Below are 14,318 nucleotides of genomic sequence, written 5' to 3' on the forward strand. Positions count from 1 at the left end.
TTCTGTTTGTCTGGGAAGGTCCATATTCTTTCTTCAAAGAGTAAGGAGAGCTTTGCGGGATAGAGTATTGTTGCTTGGCATCTGTTTTCTTGGAGTCTGTTGACTATGTCCCTCCACTCTCTCCTTGCCTGTAGTGTTTCTTCGGAGAAGTCTGATGTCAGCCTGATTGGCTTTCCTTTGAATGTTATCTGTTTCTTCCCTCTTGCCAGCTTCATTATTTTTTCCTTGTCCTGGATTCTTGGGAGCTTTACTATTATGTGTCTTGCTGTATTTTTTCTTTTGTCGTGGAAGTTTGGTGTTCTTCTTGCTTCTTGTATATCAATTTTCAGCTCCTTCTTCACATTTGGGAAGTTCTCTTCAATTATCTCTTTGAATATTTTCTCTGTTCCTACTTCTCTCTCCTCTCCTTCTGGTATTCCTATAACTCTTATATTTCCTTTCCTCGTGGAGTCAGATAGTTCCCAAAGTCTTTCTTCGTTCTTTTTCCTTCGTACTTCTCTTTCCTTTTCTGTTTTGGTTCTTTTTATTTCTGTGTCTTCAAGAGCACTTATTCGTTCTTCTATTTCATCAATTCTGCTTTCATTGCTTTTCCCAGAATTCTTTAGTTCTTCCACTAATTCTTTGATCTCCTGCATTTCTTTTACTTCCCTCTTTAGGGACTCAATTTCATTCTTCTGATCGTTGATTATTTTTCCCTTATCATTGTTTTCCTTTATGACTTCTGTCAGTTTTTTAATCACGGCAATTTTAAATTCTCTTTCTGGAAGGCTCAGAAGTTCTTCCAAGTTACTGTCGTTGCAATCTGGGGGCTGGTTTTCTTTTTGTGGTGTGCTTTTTCTCTGGAGAGTTGCTAGGTTGCGTGTGGTTCTTCTCCTCCCTACTGTCTGTTTTCTAATTTGCCGTATGCGTTGGGACACTGTGTTGTTGGGACTGGCCGGCATCTTGGGTGGGCTTCTCTTCTCCCCTCTGGTTCCTCCAGGAGTCATCTGTCAGTTTCAAGCAGTCTTTACTGGAGAAAGGTCCCTTTCTAAAATGCCGATGTGGGGACACACTCCCCTGTGCGCCTGGTCTGCCCCGGCGGTGGGTTCCTGCTCCCCCTCTGGGCTTGGACTGCAGGCCAGAGGGGGTCTGGCGTGGGCGAACTTCCCCCGCTCACCTCTGGCTCCTGAGGAAGCCTTCTGCAGGTAGTCTTTACTGAAGAAATGTCGCTGTTCTAAAATGGTGATGTGGGACACACTCCCTGCGCGTCCGGTGTCAGGCACACTCTTCTGCGTGCCTGGTCTGCCCTGGCTGTGGGTGCTCGCTCTCCCTGTGGGCTCAGACTACTTGTTCGGAAGGGGCCCGGTGTGGGCTAACTCCCCAGCTGGCCACTAGCTCCTTCAGGAGCCTGTGCTGGCTACAAGTCGCTAGGTGGCGCCAAAGATCTCTCCTAGAGCCCTTGGGGAGCTGATTTTCCACCCCGTGGGACGTGGGACAGGGAGCAAAGCGGGGATGGTAGGGTACATCTCAACGGCTTTGGGGTGCTGTGTCTGCCTTGTGCCCCACCGTCGTGGGGAACCCACGCCCCTAATTTCGTGCCCCGGGTCTCAGTTCCAAAGCCCTCAGTTCCAGGACGCGGGCTGTAGCCCAGTTCAGTGGCGCGGGAACGCGCCTTTTGCACAGCTCCCGTGCCTGGGCGCCTGGTTCCTGCTTACTCAGGGAGGGACCTTCACCTCAGTGAGGACCTCCGCGCGTCTCCCCGCAAGCCTAGGTCGTCTCCTAAGCCTAGGTCGCAGGCGCGGGGACCTGGGCAGCCGCGATCCTGGTCTGCACTTGCTTTTCAAGCGCACCGAGCGCGCCGCTATCCGCGCAAGCTTACCGGCAGCCCGGGCTGTGTGCGCGTCTCCCGGGGTCTTTGTTCTTCTCTAATGGCGCCCGGAGCTGTAGCTGTTCGCTCACCGCCGCGGCGAATCCTGCAGGGTTCGCCTCAGCTCCCGTTCAAGGGGTGTGGTGGCTGCAATAGTTCCTTTCCACTCATAGTCCCGCTTGCTGCGTCGTTTGTTCTTGGTGGCCGTTTTGGTTTGTTGTTTTCCTCCTCTCTGCTGGTCGGAGAGTGCCGCCTCTGTGGGCGGGGGAGGGGAGCAGGGTTCTGCGCTTCCCTCCCTTCTAGTCCTCTTTTATGGCCACTTTCTTCTTCGGGCAGTTTGCTGGAGTCACCCGTTTATCTTCCGTGTCCCAGTTCTCACTGGGACCTGCCGCTTTTCCTCCCTATTAACTTTTTTTAATGTTGGCTGCCATTTTCTTTTCATTTTTGTCTGTTTAAATACTAGATAAATTGTATTTGTACTTACTCTCATATAGTCAATTTTAAATCATAGAGTTATTTCTTAGTGTTATAGTAGATATTTATATTAGTTACAGATTATACTCACAGGCCAGTTTGAAGGAAGATTCCAACAACGTTGCAGTGTGGATTCTGTTGGGACATACTTTTAAGATTATTGTTTTCTATTTTTTTGTCCCACTTAACTTTTGGAATCTGATTTCTTTAGCAAATTGTGTACTTCTACCAAGCAGGCACTCTTTTGGGCTTTGGGATTATAGCAGTGAACAGTGTAACAAAACCCCTGTCTTTTTTTTTTTTTTTTAAATAATAAATTTTATTTTTATATTCCCCCATACAATTGCAAACGCCCCATTCTGACCCCAATCCTTCCCCTCCCACCCCCCAAAAAGTGTCTCTGGTTCATAGTTTTCTGTTGATTTTGATTTTCACTTTCTTATATTCATTTTCCTGGTCCCTTATTTAAGTTCTCTAGATTCCTGCTATGAGTGAGACCATCCGGTATTTTTCTTTTTCTTTTTGGCTTATTTCGCTGAGCATGATCCCTTCCAGCGCCATCCATGTTGCTGCAAATTGCATGTGTTTATCTTTTTTGAATGCTGAGTAATATTCCATGGTATATATGTATCACATCTTCTTGATCCACTCATCTGTTTTTGAGCATTTGGGCTGTTTCCAAAGCTTAGCTATTGTAAACAGTGCTGCTATAAACATAGGGGTGCAGGTGCTCTTTGGAATTGATGTTTCTGTGTCCTTTGGGTAAATACCTAGGAGTGGAATTGCTGGATCATATGGAAGCTCTATGTTTAGTAGGTCCAGAAATCTCCACACAGCTCTCCATAGTGGTTGGACCAGTTTGCACTCCCACCAACAGTGCAGAAGAGTTCCTTTTTCTCCACACCCTCGCCAACATTTGTTGTTGCTAGTTTTTTTAATATGTGCCATTCTCACTGGTGTGAGATGGTATCTCATGGTAGTTTTGATTTGCATTTCCCTGATTACAAGTGATGTTGAACATTTATTCATATGTCTGTTGGCCATTTGCATTTCCTCTTCAGAGAAGTTTCTTTTTAGCTCTTCTGCCCATTTTTTGACTGGATTATTTTCTTTGTTGTTGCTGAGTCTCCTCAGCTCTTTGCAGATTTTTGTGATCAGTCCTTTATCATTAGTGTTGGGTGCAAAAATGTTCTCCCAGTTGGTGGGGTTTCTCTTTGTTTTTGTTATTGTCTCTTTTGCTGTGCAGAAGCTCTTTAATTTGATGTAGTCCCAGCTGTTTATCTTTGTCTTCACTATCACTGCTTTGGGTGATGTGTCTGTAAAGATGTCTTTGATGTGCAAATCCCGTAGTGTTTCGCCTATATTTCCTTCTATGTATTTTATGGTTTCAGGTCTTATGTCTAGTTCTTTAATCCATTTTGAGTTGATTTTTGTGTATGGTGTGAGGTAGTGGTCAAGCTTCATTATTTTGCATGTAGCGGCCCAGTTTTCCCAGCACCATTTATTGAACAAAATTTCTTTGCTCCAATGCATAGTCTTTGCTCCATTGTCAAAGATTAGTTGACCATAAATCTGTGGGTTTATTTCTGGATTTTCTATTCGATTCCATTGGTCTGTATGTCTGTTCTTGTTCCAGTACCATGCAGTTTTGATGATTATGGCTTTGTAGTATAGTTTGAAGTCTGGGAGTGTGATGCCTCCATTTCCTTCTTTATTTTTCAGTAGAGCTTTGGCTATTCGGGAAAACCCCTGTCTTAATGAAGCTTATATTTTAATGTTCCCCATTTCTTGTTGTAAAGAAATTTTTGTTTCCTGAAAATCATTTGTGAATTATTTAGCAATTTTGAACCCTGGCCATGTATTAAATACAGCATTCTCAGTTAGGAGCTGATAACCATGCTTGTTAGTCCTGATGTGCCTTCCTTCTTACCATCTACTAGATTAATATTATTCTCTATAGAATAGATGCTCAACAGGCATCTTAAAGTTCTAGACTTACCAATAGAAAATTTAATAGACTTATAAATTTTACTTCTTTTTTAAAAAATGGCCAATTCACCTTGCTGTTTTAATTTCTTAGAAACTGTTCATGTCACATCTGTGTTTGATTCTGTCATTTCTGACTCTAGTGAATCTTTTCTGTGCCATTTATTTAATAGAATGTGATTTTGGCTTATTTTGTATAAAATAAGTGCTTCCCCATAAAATAACTAGTGCTTTACCTTATCTGTAGTATTAGTTTCCCCTTTTTTCTTCCCTAATCATATTCTGATTGTTTCTTGTAAAAGAGGAATTTATATTCTGTTGAATCCACAATACTATCATATTATTGTGCTCATAGTATTAGTAACCTCTGTTCCATATTGGGACATACCAACTACCGCCCACACCCATGTACTCTATAGCCCCTGGGACCATTGTTATATTCTCTTGTCTATTGGGACCTGTTATCTTGTTCCTTAAACAAACTATTTCTCTTTGTGTATTTTCCAAACCAGTAACTCTAATTGATTTACTGATCAAAATACATAACCTTGAATCATTTTGCAGAAAGAGAGGAAACAATTTTATGAGCTAAAGGAGAAAGCAGCTTAGGAAAACAAGAAATTAGTCTATCTACTGCAAAATGAAAAAAATGAATTTTTGCAAATCTCCTCCTTGTATCTACTTGTGGATTCTTTATATACATCCTTCCCAATTTTTCAAAATGCTCTTAATTTTCCTGAGAACCTTTCCAGAGGGAAAAACAATGCTGGCCTTCTTGTTATCCCAGTTGAGTCTTTACCTAGCCCAGCATTCCGTGCTGACTTTTCCATCTTCAAAGTGCAAGTAGATCCAGCCTTCATAAGGACAAAATTGAGTAAGGTGAATGACAGTGACACAGTCATCAGTCTACCGGCATTATATCTTAAGCTTATGCTTTATTGCAGTTTAAAAATTTAATTGTGCAGTTTAAAAAGTCAATCTTTGACTTAGCTCATGCTTTGATTTCTTCCTAGTAATAACCAAAATCTGTTCAGATTTTCAGACCTTCCTTGCTGTTTCAATCATTCATCTTCATCTCCTGTATAATATGTCCTTAACAGATTTCCTGTCTATAATCTTTCTTGTCTTCTTTCAGTCTTTTGTGTGCAGTTGCTAGAATGTTCCTCAATATTACTGTTTATCATAAGGCCATCCTTTTAGTCATGACTTTGTGGTAGACCACTATTATTTATTAAATTAAGTTTTCTATTTGACCTTTAAAGGCCTTTCTGTTGCCACCATGAAATAATTCCATAAGAAATTTGTCTGAGTATTATTTTAGCTTCGTAAAGAAGAGGGAAGATACATCTTTGTCTTAGTGTTCTTCCTTGCAGCTAGTCTAATATGTAATCGATTATAAATCTGTGATGGCAGTTGAGAAATCTTGATTAATAAGTCAAAGTATACATTAGAATTAAGTTTCTCAGAACAGTTTAACGCAGAAAAATCATTTTAATTTTTAAGTTAAATTTGATAGAACTAGTAAGTATCCTAAATAGTATGACATCTGATTATATTGCTTGTTTATTTGCAGAAAAGCATTATAAAAAGTTTATACATAGATTTTTATTGTTTATTCTGGGCATTTATGCCATAGCTGTACTTAAATTAATGACCCCTTAAGTAATTTTAATATGTCCTAACTTTTTCACTTTGATTTTCTGTAGACATCAATTGTCTGTGTATTGAAAATTCAAATTAATGCAAGAAGATGACTTTTCCCTTAAAATTCAGAAAGCTTTATAGTGTGTATATATATATTTTTTCTTTTTTGAAAAAATAGTAAATAAATATGGTTTTAAAAATTTTCATTTCAGTTGCTTTTGCCAAGAGTAAGTTATTTGACGTTGGTAACTGACAAAGTGAAAAAACACTTTCAGAAGGTTATGAGACAAGAAGACATTAGTGAGATATGGTTTGAATATGAAGGCACACCACTGAAATGGTGAGTGAATATTTCTGCTACTATGCATTGAGTATATGCTAGCTTTAAGGAAGTATAGTGACCTGAAGCTTAAAAAGTTCTTTAAAAAAAATTACTAGTCTCATTCATATAGTGACTAATTATTTTTAAAGCATTGTTAGAATATTTTATTGAAATTATTTCTGCCTTCTATTTGGATGCATGAAAAAACTCAGCAAATTTGTGTGTTTTCAGCAATAGATTTTTATATCGCAAATATATTTTTATATTTATTTTTTTTATATCGCAGATTTTTATATTTAGTACCCAGATTTTTTTACAGCTATGTTTATAGCTCACATATGAATCACACTATTCAGTTTTGTTTCTGTCTCTAAAATGCTTATGAAAAATGGTAATTATGTATATGGCATCTTTCAAACTGATTAACACATTTAGTTGACCACTGTATCATAAGCACATCTTGTTTAGCCTTGGTTTAGTATTTAAAATGTATTGATTTCCTTTTGATATAAAAAGTCACTTTGATATTTATTTTTAAGAAATGTATTGACAATATATTGTAAATCTGGATTTGGTGTGTGTGTGTGTGTGTGTGTATGTATTTACATTTCTTCTATACTAGGAATTTTGTTAACTGTGCTTCCAAAGCTATTTTATGAAAGAAAGAAATGAGAAGACTAAAAAATGGTTCAAGGAATGCTGGTATATAGGTGTTGATGTGCTGCCATATGGTTATAATTAAATGAAATGATACAAATAAGTCAAGATTTAAAGGACATATCCAAAATTTAAATAGGTTAAAGATGGACTTACTCTTTGGATCTGGGACTATTAAAATGAAGTTTTAAAAAGAAAACTAGTAGGTGTTAAGTTCAGTTGACTAGCATGCAAGGATTTCTGAGAAACCAGAAGTGAGCTTTTGGATTTTACTTTGTGCTGATGAATTCCCAAGAGTGAGTAGATTTTTCATAATGGTTTAGAAGCACACAGGTGCTATTTTGTATTGCATTTGGATCATGTCTCTCACCTTTTGAGGAGCTTCTTGGAAGGGATGACAGATTTCTTTATATAGCATTCAATTTTAATTAAAACAGAATATGAGCTTCATGATCATATATCAGACTTACTATGAATCTTGAATAGTTCTAGACCTCAGACAGCATGGATAAGTCAATGTTTTTTGTTTCTTTTCATTTCTCAGAAGAATTGGAGGTTTTGGAATGGGAAAAGTGACTTAAAAGACATATAAGAGGAGCAAGGATCAGGAAAGTAGAGGGAAGGAAAGAGGGGGAAAGGTTGTGGGTGAGTAGTACTAGGATATATCTATGTTTTTGACAGTCTGGATGTTGACAGTCTATGTTATTGACAGTCTGGATGTTTTGATAACTGGATGTTGAAATTGTATTGCTTTATGTGTATTAATTTCACATCATCATAAGAATTTCTACAACTGAAGCAGGATTTTTCAGCTTTATCACCAGAAAGCAGAGATTCTCCACAAGGGACCCTCTTGACATTTTGACCCAGGGTAATTCTTTGTTGTGGGAAGGCTGCCCTGTAGGAGTTTTAGCAGTAACTCTGGTAACCCGCCAGTGCCAGTAGCACTCCCTCTAGTGGTGATAATAACAAGTTGCGGGGGGGTTGGTGGTGGTGGTGGTGTATGTGTATGTCCATCTCCAATTAAGCAACTTTGGAAGAGATGAGAATTCTCGATTTAGGTTTTATAGTGAATGGTTGCAAAATCATCTATCAGCTGCTGTTCTAATCAGACTCACATGGTGGTTATTTTTGTATTTGATATGATTTGTATTCTATAGGTTTATATTTTATATGTGACATTAGTCAATAATGTTTGGTTTCATTTTTCCTGTTACTGCAGAGACATTGGCTTAAATATGTCATCTTCCTCTTTTGCCAGTAGTTGCCACATCTGAAAGCCCTTGTAGAGTGCCATGTGAACGTAGTTATGTTCACTTACCTTCAGTGTAGTTTTTGGGGTGGTAAATTTCTGTGTGTGCTATTCCGTGTTATGTCATGCTGTAAGCCTGTTGTATTTAGTGACTTTTGATTCAACTGTTCTTTTAGTGTGGTTAGATAATCCAGTATACTTGAGGAATGAATGGAATCCGGGTCCTCTGGGAACTGTTCCCTCTCCCCCCCAATAATAGCGATATTATCCTAGGTTAAAAAAATTGTCTTCCTGGAAATATGCTATTAATATCTACCTGGCATTTAAGCAGTGTGCTTCATAGGCAGTAGGATAGTAGTATAGAAGAAGCTTAGGTACCACTGAAACTTTAGTGAATGTGAACTTTTGGGACTAAACAAGTGTCTTTAAAAGTAGAAGAGCATTTATTTGCTCTTTTTTTGTACTTGATATGATTCGTGTTCTGTAGGTTTATAGTCTACATATGATATTAGTCAATAATGTTTGGGTCCATTTTAATAATGTTTTGGTCCATAATAATATCTTTTTTATACTTAATTCTTTGAAATGTTAAGTAAATTCAAGTAAGGAAATGAAACCAGTTTAAAGAACTTATTAAAAAAAGAACATAAAATGATGTATTTTCTCCTTCTATAATTCTGTTACTGATTCTGTCTTCCACTTTAGTTACTTGAGTTTGCTTCTTCATGGAAGGTAACAGTTCTAAATGCTAGAAAAAGAAAACCAGTTCCAGATAAATCATAGTCAAATGAGAAAAATGTGACTTTCTGTTCCTTTTGGTTCAGCCTGGAGTAAGAGGATAGCAGCTGTGTTTTTCCCCAAATAAATGCTTTGGTTTTAAACTTTTTAAGAAATAGTGTATAAATTCAAATTAGCAGTAACTAATAATAGCATTCTTAAATACTTAACTATTCTTAAATAATATTAGAAATAGGTAATGGCCTAGTCTTTTTTTTTTTTTATAAATTTTATTGTTATATTCCCCATACAATTGCAGCCCCCCCATTCTGACCCCAATCCCTCCCCTCCCGCCCCCGCCCCCCTAAAAGTGTCTCTGGTTCATAGTTTTTTGTTGATTTTGATTTTCACTTTCTTATAGTTATTCATTTTCCTGGTCCCTTATTTAAGTTTTCTAGATTCCTGCTATGAGTGAGACCATCCGGTATTTTTCTTTTTCTTTTTGGCTTATTTCGCTGAGCATGATCCCTTCCAGCGCCATCCATGTTGCTGCAAATTGCATGTGTTTATCTTTTTTGAATGCTGAGTAATATTCCATGGTATATATGTACCACATCTTCTTGATCCAGTCATCTATTTTTGGGCATTTGGGTTGTTTCCAAAGCTTAGCTATTGTAAACAGTGCTGCTAAAAATATGGAACGCTTCACGAATTTGCGTGTCATCCTTGCGCAGGGGCCATGCTAATCTTCTCTGTATCGTTCCAATTTTAGTATATGTGCTGCCGAAGCGAGCACGGTAATGGCCTAGTCTTAAAGCATATTGTGTTTTCTCATTATAGTCAGTTTTTCTCTTTATTCTTCTGTGTATCTGATAGACTGACAGGGGAATAATAATCCCAGACATATAATTTACGATTAAGTAAAATTTGTCTGTTGTTTGGAGTAGAGTTTAATGCATTTTGACAGTTGTATACAGTTGTGTTACTGCTGCCATGATCAAAATAATAGATAATTTCTATTACCAGGCAAAGTTCTCTTGCACTCTTATCCTATCTTCCTAATTACAGTCCTTGGCAGTCACTAATTTCTGTGCATGTAGTTTTATCTTTTTCAGACACCATATAAATGTATATAGCCTTATGTGTCTGGCTTCTTTCACTTTACTTAGTATTTTGAGATTCGCCTTTGTTGTTGCTTGTATCAGTGGTTCCTTTTTATGACTGAGTCCTATTCCATTGTATAGTTATGCCACAAATAGTTTATACATTTATCAGTAGAAGTACATTGACTTGTTTTCATTTCGGAGCCATTAAGAAATAAAGCTACCACAAATACAATTCTTGGTGTAGACACATGCCAAGCCATATTTATTTAATTTATTTTTTTTAAATATTTTTATTTATTTATACACACAAGAGCTGGGGTGTAGGCCAGAGTTGTGGGAGGTGAGAAGATTCACCAAAGAGTGGTGAGCAGAACAGGCAGATCTACTGCAATACACTGCTGAGGGGAGCAGTGGGCGAGACAGGAGAGGTTTGCTGTGCCGTGTGGGTTGCTCCCTGGCTGGCCGGGGATTGAACTCGTGCTGCAGAGGCTGCGGATTGCTTCATAGTGTGGTGCTTAACCCCTTGAGCCACCAGGGAGGCCCAAGCCATATTTATTTTGGAAGAGAAAAAAAAATAACTTCTGTTTCTATGTGTTTGTTGTTAGCTTGTAGAATGTGATTAAATTTTGTTTCCTTGGGCCTCCCCGGTGGCGCAGTGGTTGAGCGCTGGGTTGCAAAGCTGCCCGCAGCCTCTGCAGCACCGGTTCGATCCCTGGCTGCTCCCCGGCCACCAGAGGAGGGTCCCACATGGCGCACAGACCTCTCCTGCCGCCCGCTGCTCCCCTCAGCAGTGTACTTTGGTCCTTCTGCCTGCTCTGCTCCCCGCTCTGGTGAATTCTCCTACCCTCCCGCGCTTCTGACTGTACCCAGTGCTTGTATGTATGTATGTATAAATCAATAAAAATCAATCAATAAATCTTTAAAAAAAAATTTGTTTCCTTAACCTTGCTGAACTTTAGAAGTGTTTTGGGGATTTTCTAGGTGAACAATCACTTTATCTGCAAATGAAAATTTTTTTTCTTTCTTCCTTTATAATCTGTAGGTCTTTTATTTGTTTTCCTTACCTTATTGCACTGGCTAGAACTGTGTTGAATTAGAGCAGTGAGAATGAGGACATCTTATGCTCTTGATTATAGGAGAATGTATTCAATCTTTCGAGGTTAAATGTGCTGTTAGCGATAGGAGTTTTATACATACTTTTTATTAAATTGAGGTAGTTTCAGGGGCTCTCTTATGGCACCATGGGGTTAAGACACAGCACTATGAAACTATCTGCAGCCACTGCAGCATGAATTCGATCCCTGGCCAGGGAGGTGACCCTCATGGTGCAGCAGACCTCTCCTGCCTCACAGGAACTGAACAGGCAGATCCACTGAAATACACTCCTGAGGAGAGCAGTGGGTGAGTCAGGAGAGGTCTGCTGTGCCATATGGGTAGCTCCCTGGCCAGGGATCGAACTTGTGCTGCAGAGGCTGCATCTTAACCCCTTGCACCACCAGGGAAGCCCCCGATATTCTTTGTTAACAGTGATGATTTCTGTTTTTGTCAGCTGTGGTAGAGGTTTATCAAATTTATTAATTTTTTTAACCAACTAGATTTTTTTTTTTGTTTCATTGCTTTTTCTCTGTTTTTCTATTTTGAATTTCATTGATTTCTCTGTAAATTCTTTCTCTTCTGTATGCTTTGGGTTTCTTTTACCCTTTTTCTAGTTTCTTGAGATAGGAACTTCACTTACTAATTTGAGATCTTTAAAAAAATTTTAATTGTGGTAAAATATACAGAATATAATGTTTACCACCTTAACCATTTTTATACATTTTAGTTGTATTAATTATTTTCATATTGTTATGCAATCAGTCACCAGAACTGTATTTTCTTACCTTGTCTTTAATGTAAACATGTAGGTTTATAAATTTCTCTCAGCACTGCTTTAGCTGCTTTCCATAACCTTTGTTATGTTTTTATTGTCATTCATTTAATGTGTTTTCAGAAATTATCCTTTGAGACTTTCTCTTTGACCATGAATTATTTGAAAGTGAGCTGTTTAATTTCCATATGTTCAATTTCCATAAGTTTCCATATGTTGTTTTAAAGGTTTTGAGGTTTTTCTTCCTATTACTGATGGTTAGTTTGATTCTATTGTAGTCAAAACCACTGTCATTTTGATTCTTTAAAATTTGTTAGGGTTCATACTTCACTTTTGATTCCTTTAATATCTAGCTCCTAAGTTCTGATTCTGCCTTCTGTGTTTTGAATTTTTCACTCTGTTTAACCTGGGCGAGGACCCATCTAATTTCTCACAGTGATCATTTTAGTAACCTCTTGATTTGTCTTCCTACCTCCAATGCTATTAATTTCAGTTTATCTTTCCCAGATCCATAAGTGATCTTTCTAAAATACAAATCTGTTGTTGTTAACTCTCCTTCTTAAGGACCCCTTAATAACTTCTAATCTACATTGTAAAGCCCAACTCTATATTATGACATGCACGTGTGATAAGGTCCTCCTTGAGCCATTTCTTTCCAGATGAACTAAATCATTTGTTTTTGTGAATGTTGGGTGACATTTTCTGCTTGAACTCCTGTGCTGATGTTCTTTGCTGAATCTCTTGCTCTTCCTAGTTTCCTTCCTTCTAAGGATTCATTTATTTGTGTGTATTTCTTTGCTCTTATTTTAAATTTCTAACTTCTTTCTACTTTTATGATTCTTTTATTCATCTCTACCTTTATCCATCTCTATACTGTATGTACTTCCTGTGTACTTGTCATATTGTCATTTTGTATTGTAGCGTAATGGTTAAGAATCTGATTCTGGAGCCAAGACACCAAGTTTCAGATCCTAGCTCAATCACTTATAAGCTATATAACCTCAGGCAAATTATTTAAACTGTGTCTTATTTTTCTTATCTGTAACATGAGGATAATAATAGTACTTCCTTCCAACAGTTTATTTCAAGGATTAAATAAGTTAACACATATAATGTGCTTAGGACAATGCCTAGCACAAAGTGCTCAAGAGCACTCATAATTATGGTCAACATCATACTCTTACTATTCGTGCTTACTATTATTGTAATTGTTTTAAAATTCTGCATGGGATGCTTGTACAGTGGCTTTGTACCTTAAGCAGTAACACATAAGAGGTACTAAGTAAATGTTTATATGATGAATTAATGAATCTAAATTAATCTCTTTGTTGAGAACGCTGAAGCTCAGAAAAATGAAATAAATTGCTCAAGTGAATGAGTAGGACACAGATTTTAAGAATTTTAGTTCATGGCTCTTTCTGCCATACATGTGATGTTCTGTTTATTATTGACTTTTCCCCTAATTCTGTGTATTCTAATTGTTTGTGTTAATTTGACCGTTTTAGTATTGAAAAATATTTGAGAACAGTGCTTATCACATAATGAACATATATTATTATTGTTGATTTTTGAAGAAATTCCAAAGGGGTTTTAGCTGATTAGTGCTTTGTCTTCTACGGTCTTTTGTTTCTGACTTTTAAAAAATGCGTGGGAGGTGGAAAGTGTTGTTTGCCACCTTTTGTAAAGTGATTTGAGTAGTTTAGTCAGCAGAGGGTGCTCTAACATTGCATTTTAAGGGGTAAAGTTTTCTTGTTAGCATAACTCAGCTGTTCATAATTGGGATGTTAATTTTCTATTAGACGAATAACTGTGTTCTTCTCATGAATTCTTCATTAGCATACCCTAATATTCATTTAGACCTTAGGCCTTCAGCTACAAAATTTAGAAAAAGTTTCTTTTTTGTCAACTATAAAACAGGTGTCTCTACACACCATGGTGGGGGGTGGAAAGGACAGATTAGGGTCAAAATAAGAGGGGGTACAATTGTATGAGGAATATAACCAAAATGAAAATGCATACGTTGTGCAAAAAACGAAAAATGATGTAAGAATTATATAAAATAAAATCTATTAAATTAAAAAAAAGCAGGTGTCTCTAATGGGACATTATTACTTTGTATAAATTGACTTATTGTCAGGGTTGGTTGCTGAATGTAAGGAGCTGAAGCTACCTTTAGAATTAAAAAAAAAATAACAAGGAAGCAAACAAGTACTGATGTTGATCTAAACATAATAGAATGACCCAGAATTTAAAACTGTATCTATGTGATTTCACATGTAAAATGTAAATTTTAACAAAAATGCCTTAGTGAAAAATGTGTAGTTTTTTTAATCTTTAAAATATCTTTCAACATCTTTATCATAAATACAATGCAGACTCTCATGTTTAGTCATTTTTGTGAAGTTGTGACTTTCTAGAATATTGTAAGTCATTCTGTGAAGTAGGTT

General features: G+C 37.4%; 1 protein-coding gene across 3 annotated transcripts in view; it reads left to right on the plus strand.

The window, feature by feature from the left end:
* The window catches only part of ATG5 (autophagy related 5), a gene marked incomplete at both ends in the record, with an annotated part of 105,432 nt that overhangs the window by 9,967 nt on the left and 81,147 nt on the right, over window positions 1-14,318 (plus strand). For 2 of the 3 annotated variants that reach the window (XM_084227703.1, XM_084227704.1), the window contains one exon: window positions 6,163-6,290. The exons of the other annotated variant lie outside the window; for it this stretch is intronic. In XM_084227703.1, the coding sequence (XP_084083829.1) occupies window positions 6,163-6,290 (128 nt within the window). The remainder of the gene's footprint in view (window positions 1-6,162; window positions 6,291-14,318) is intronic. 3 annotated transcript variants of the gene reach the window in all.

The sequence above is a fragment of the Talpa europaea genome, assembly GCF_964194135.1.
Source record: "Talpa europaea genome assembly, chromosome: 2".
Taxonomy (NCBI): Eukaryota; Metazoa; Chordata; class Mammalia; order Eulipotyphla; family Talpidae; genus Talpa; species Talpa europaea.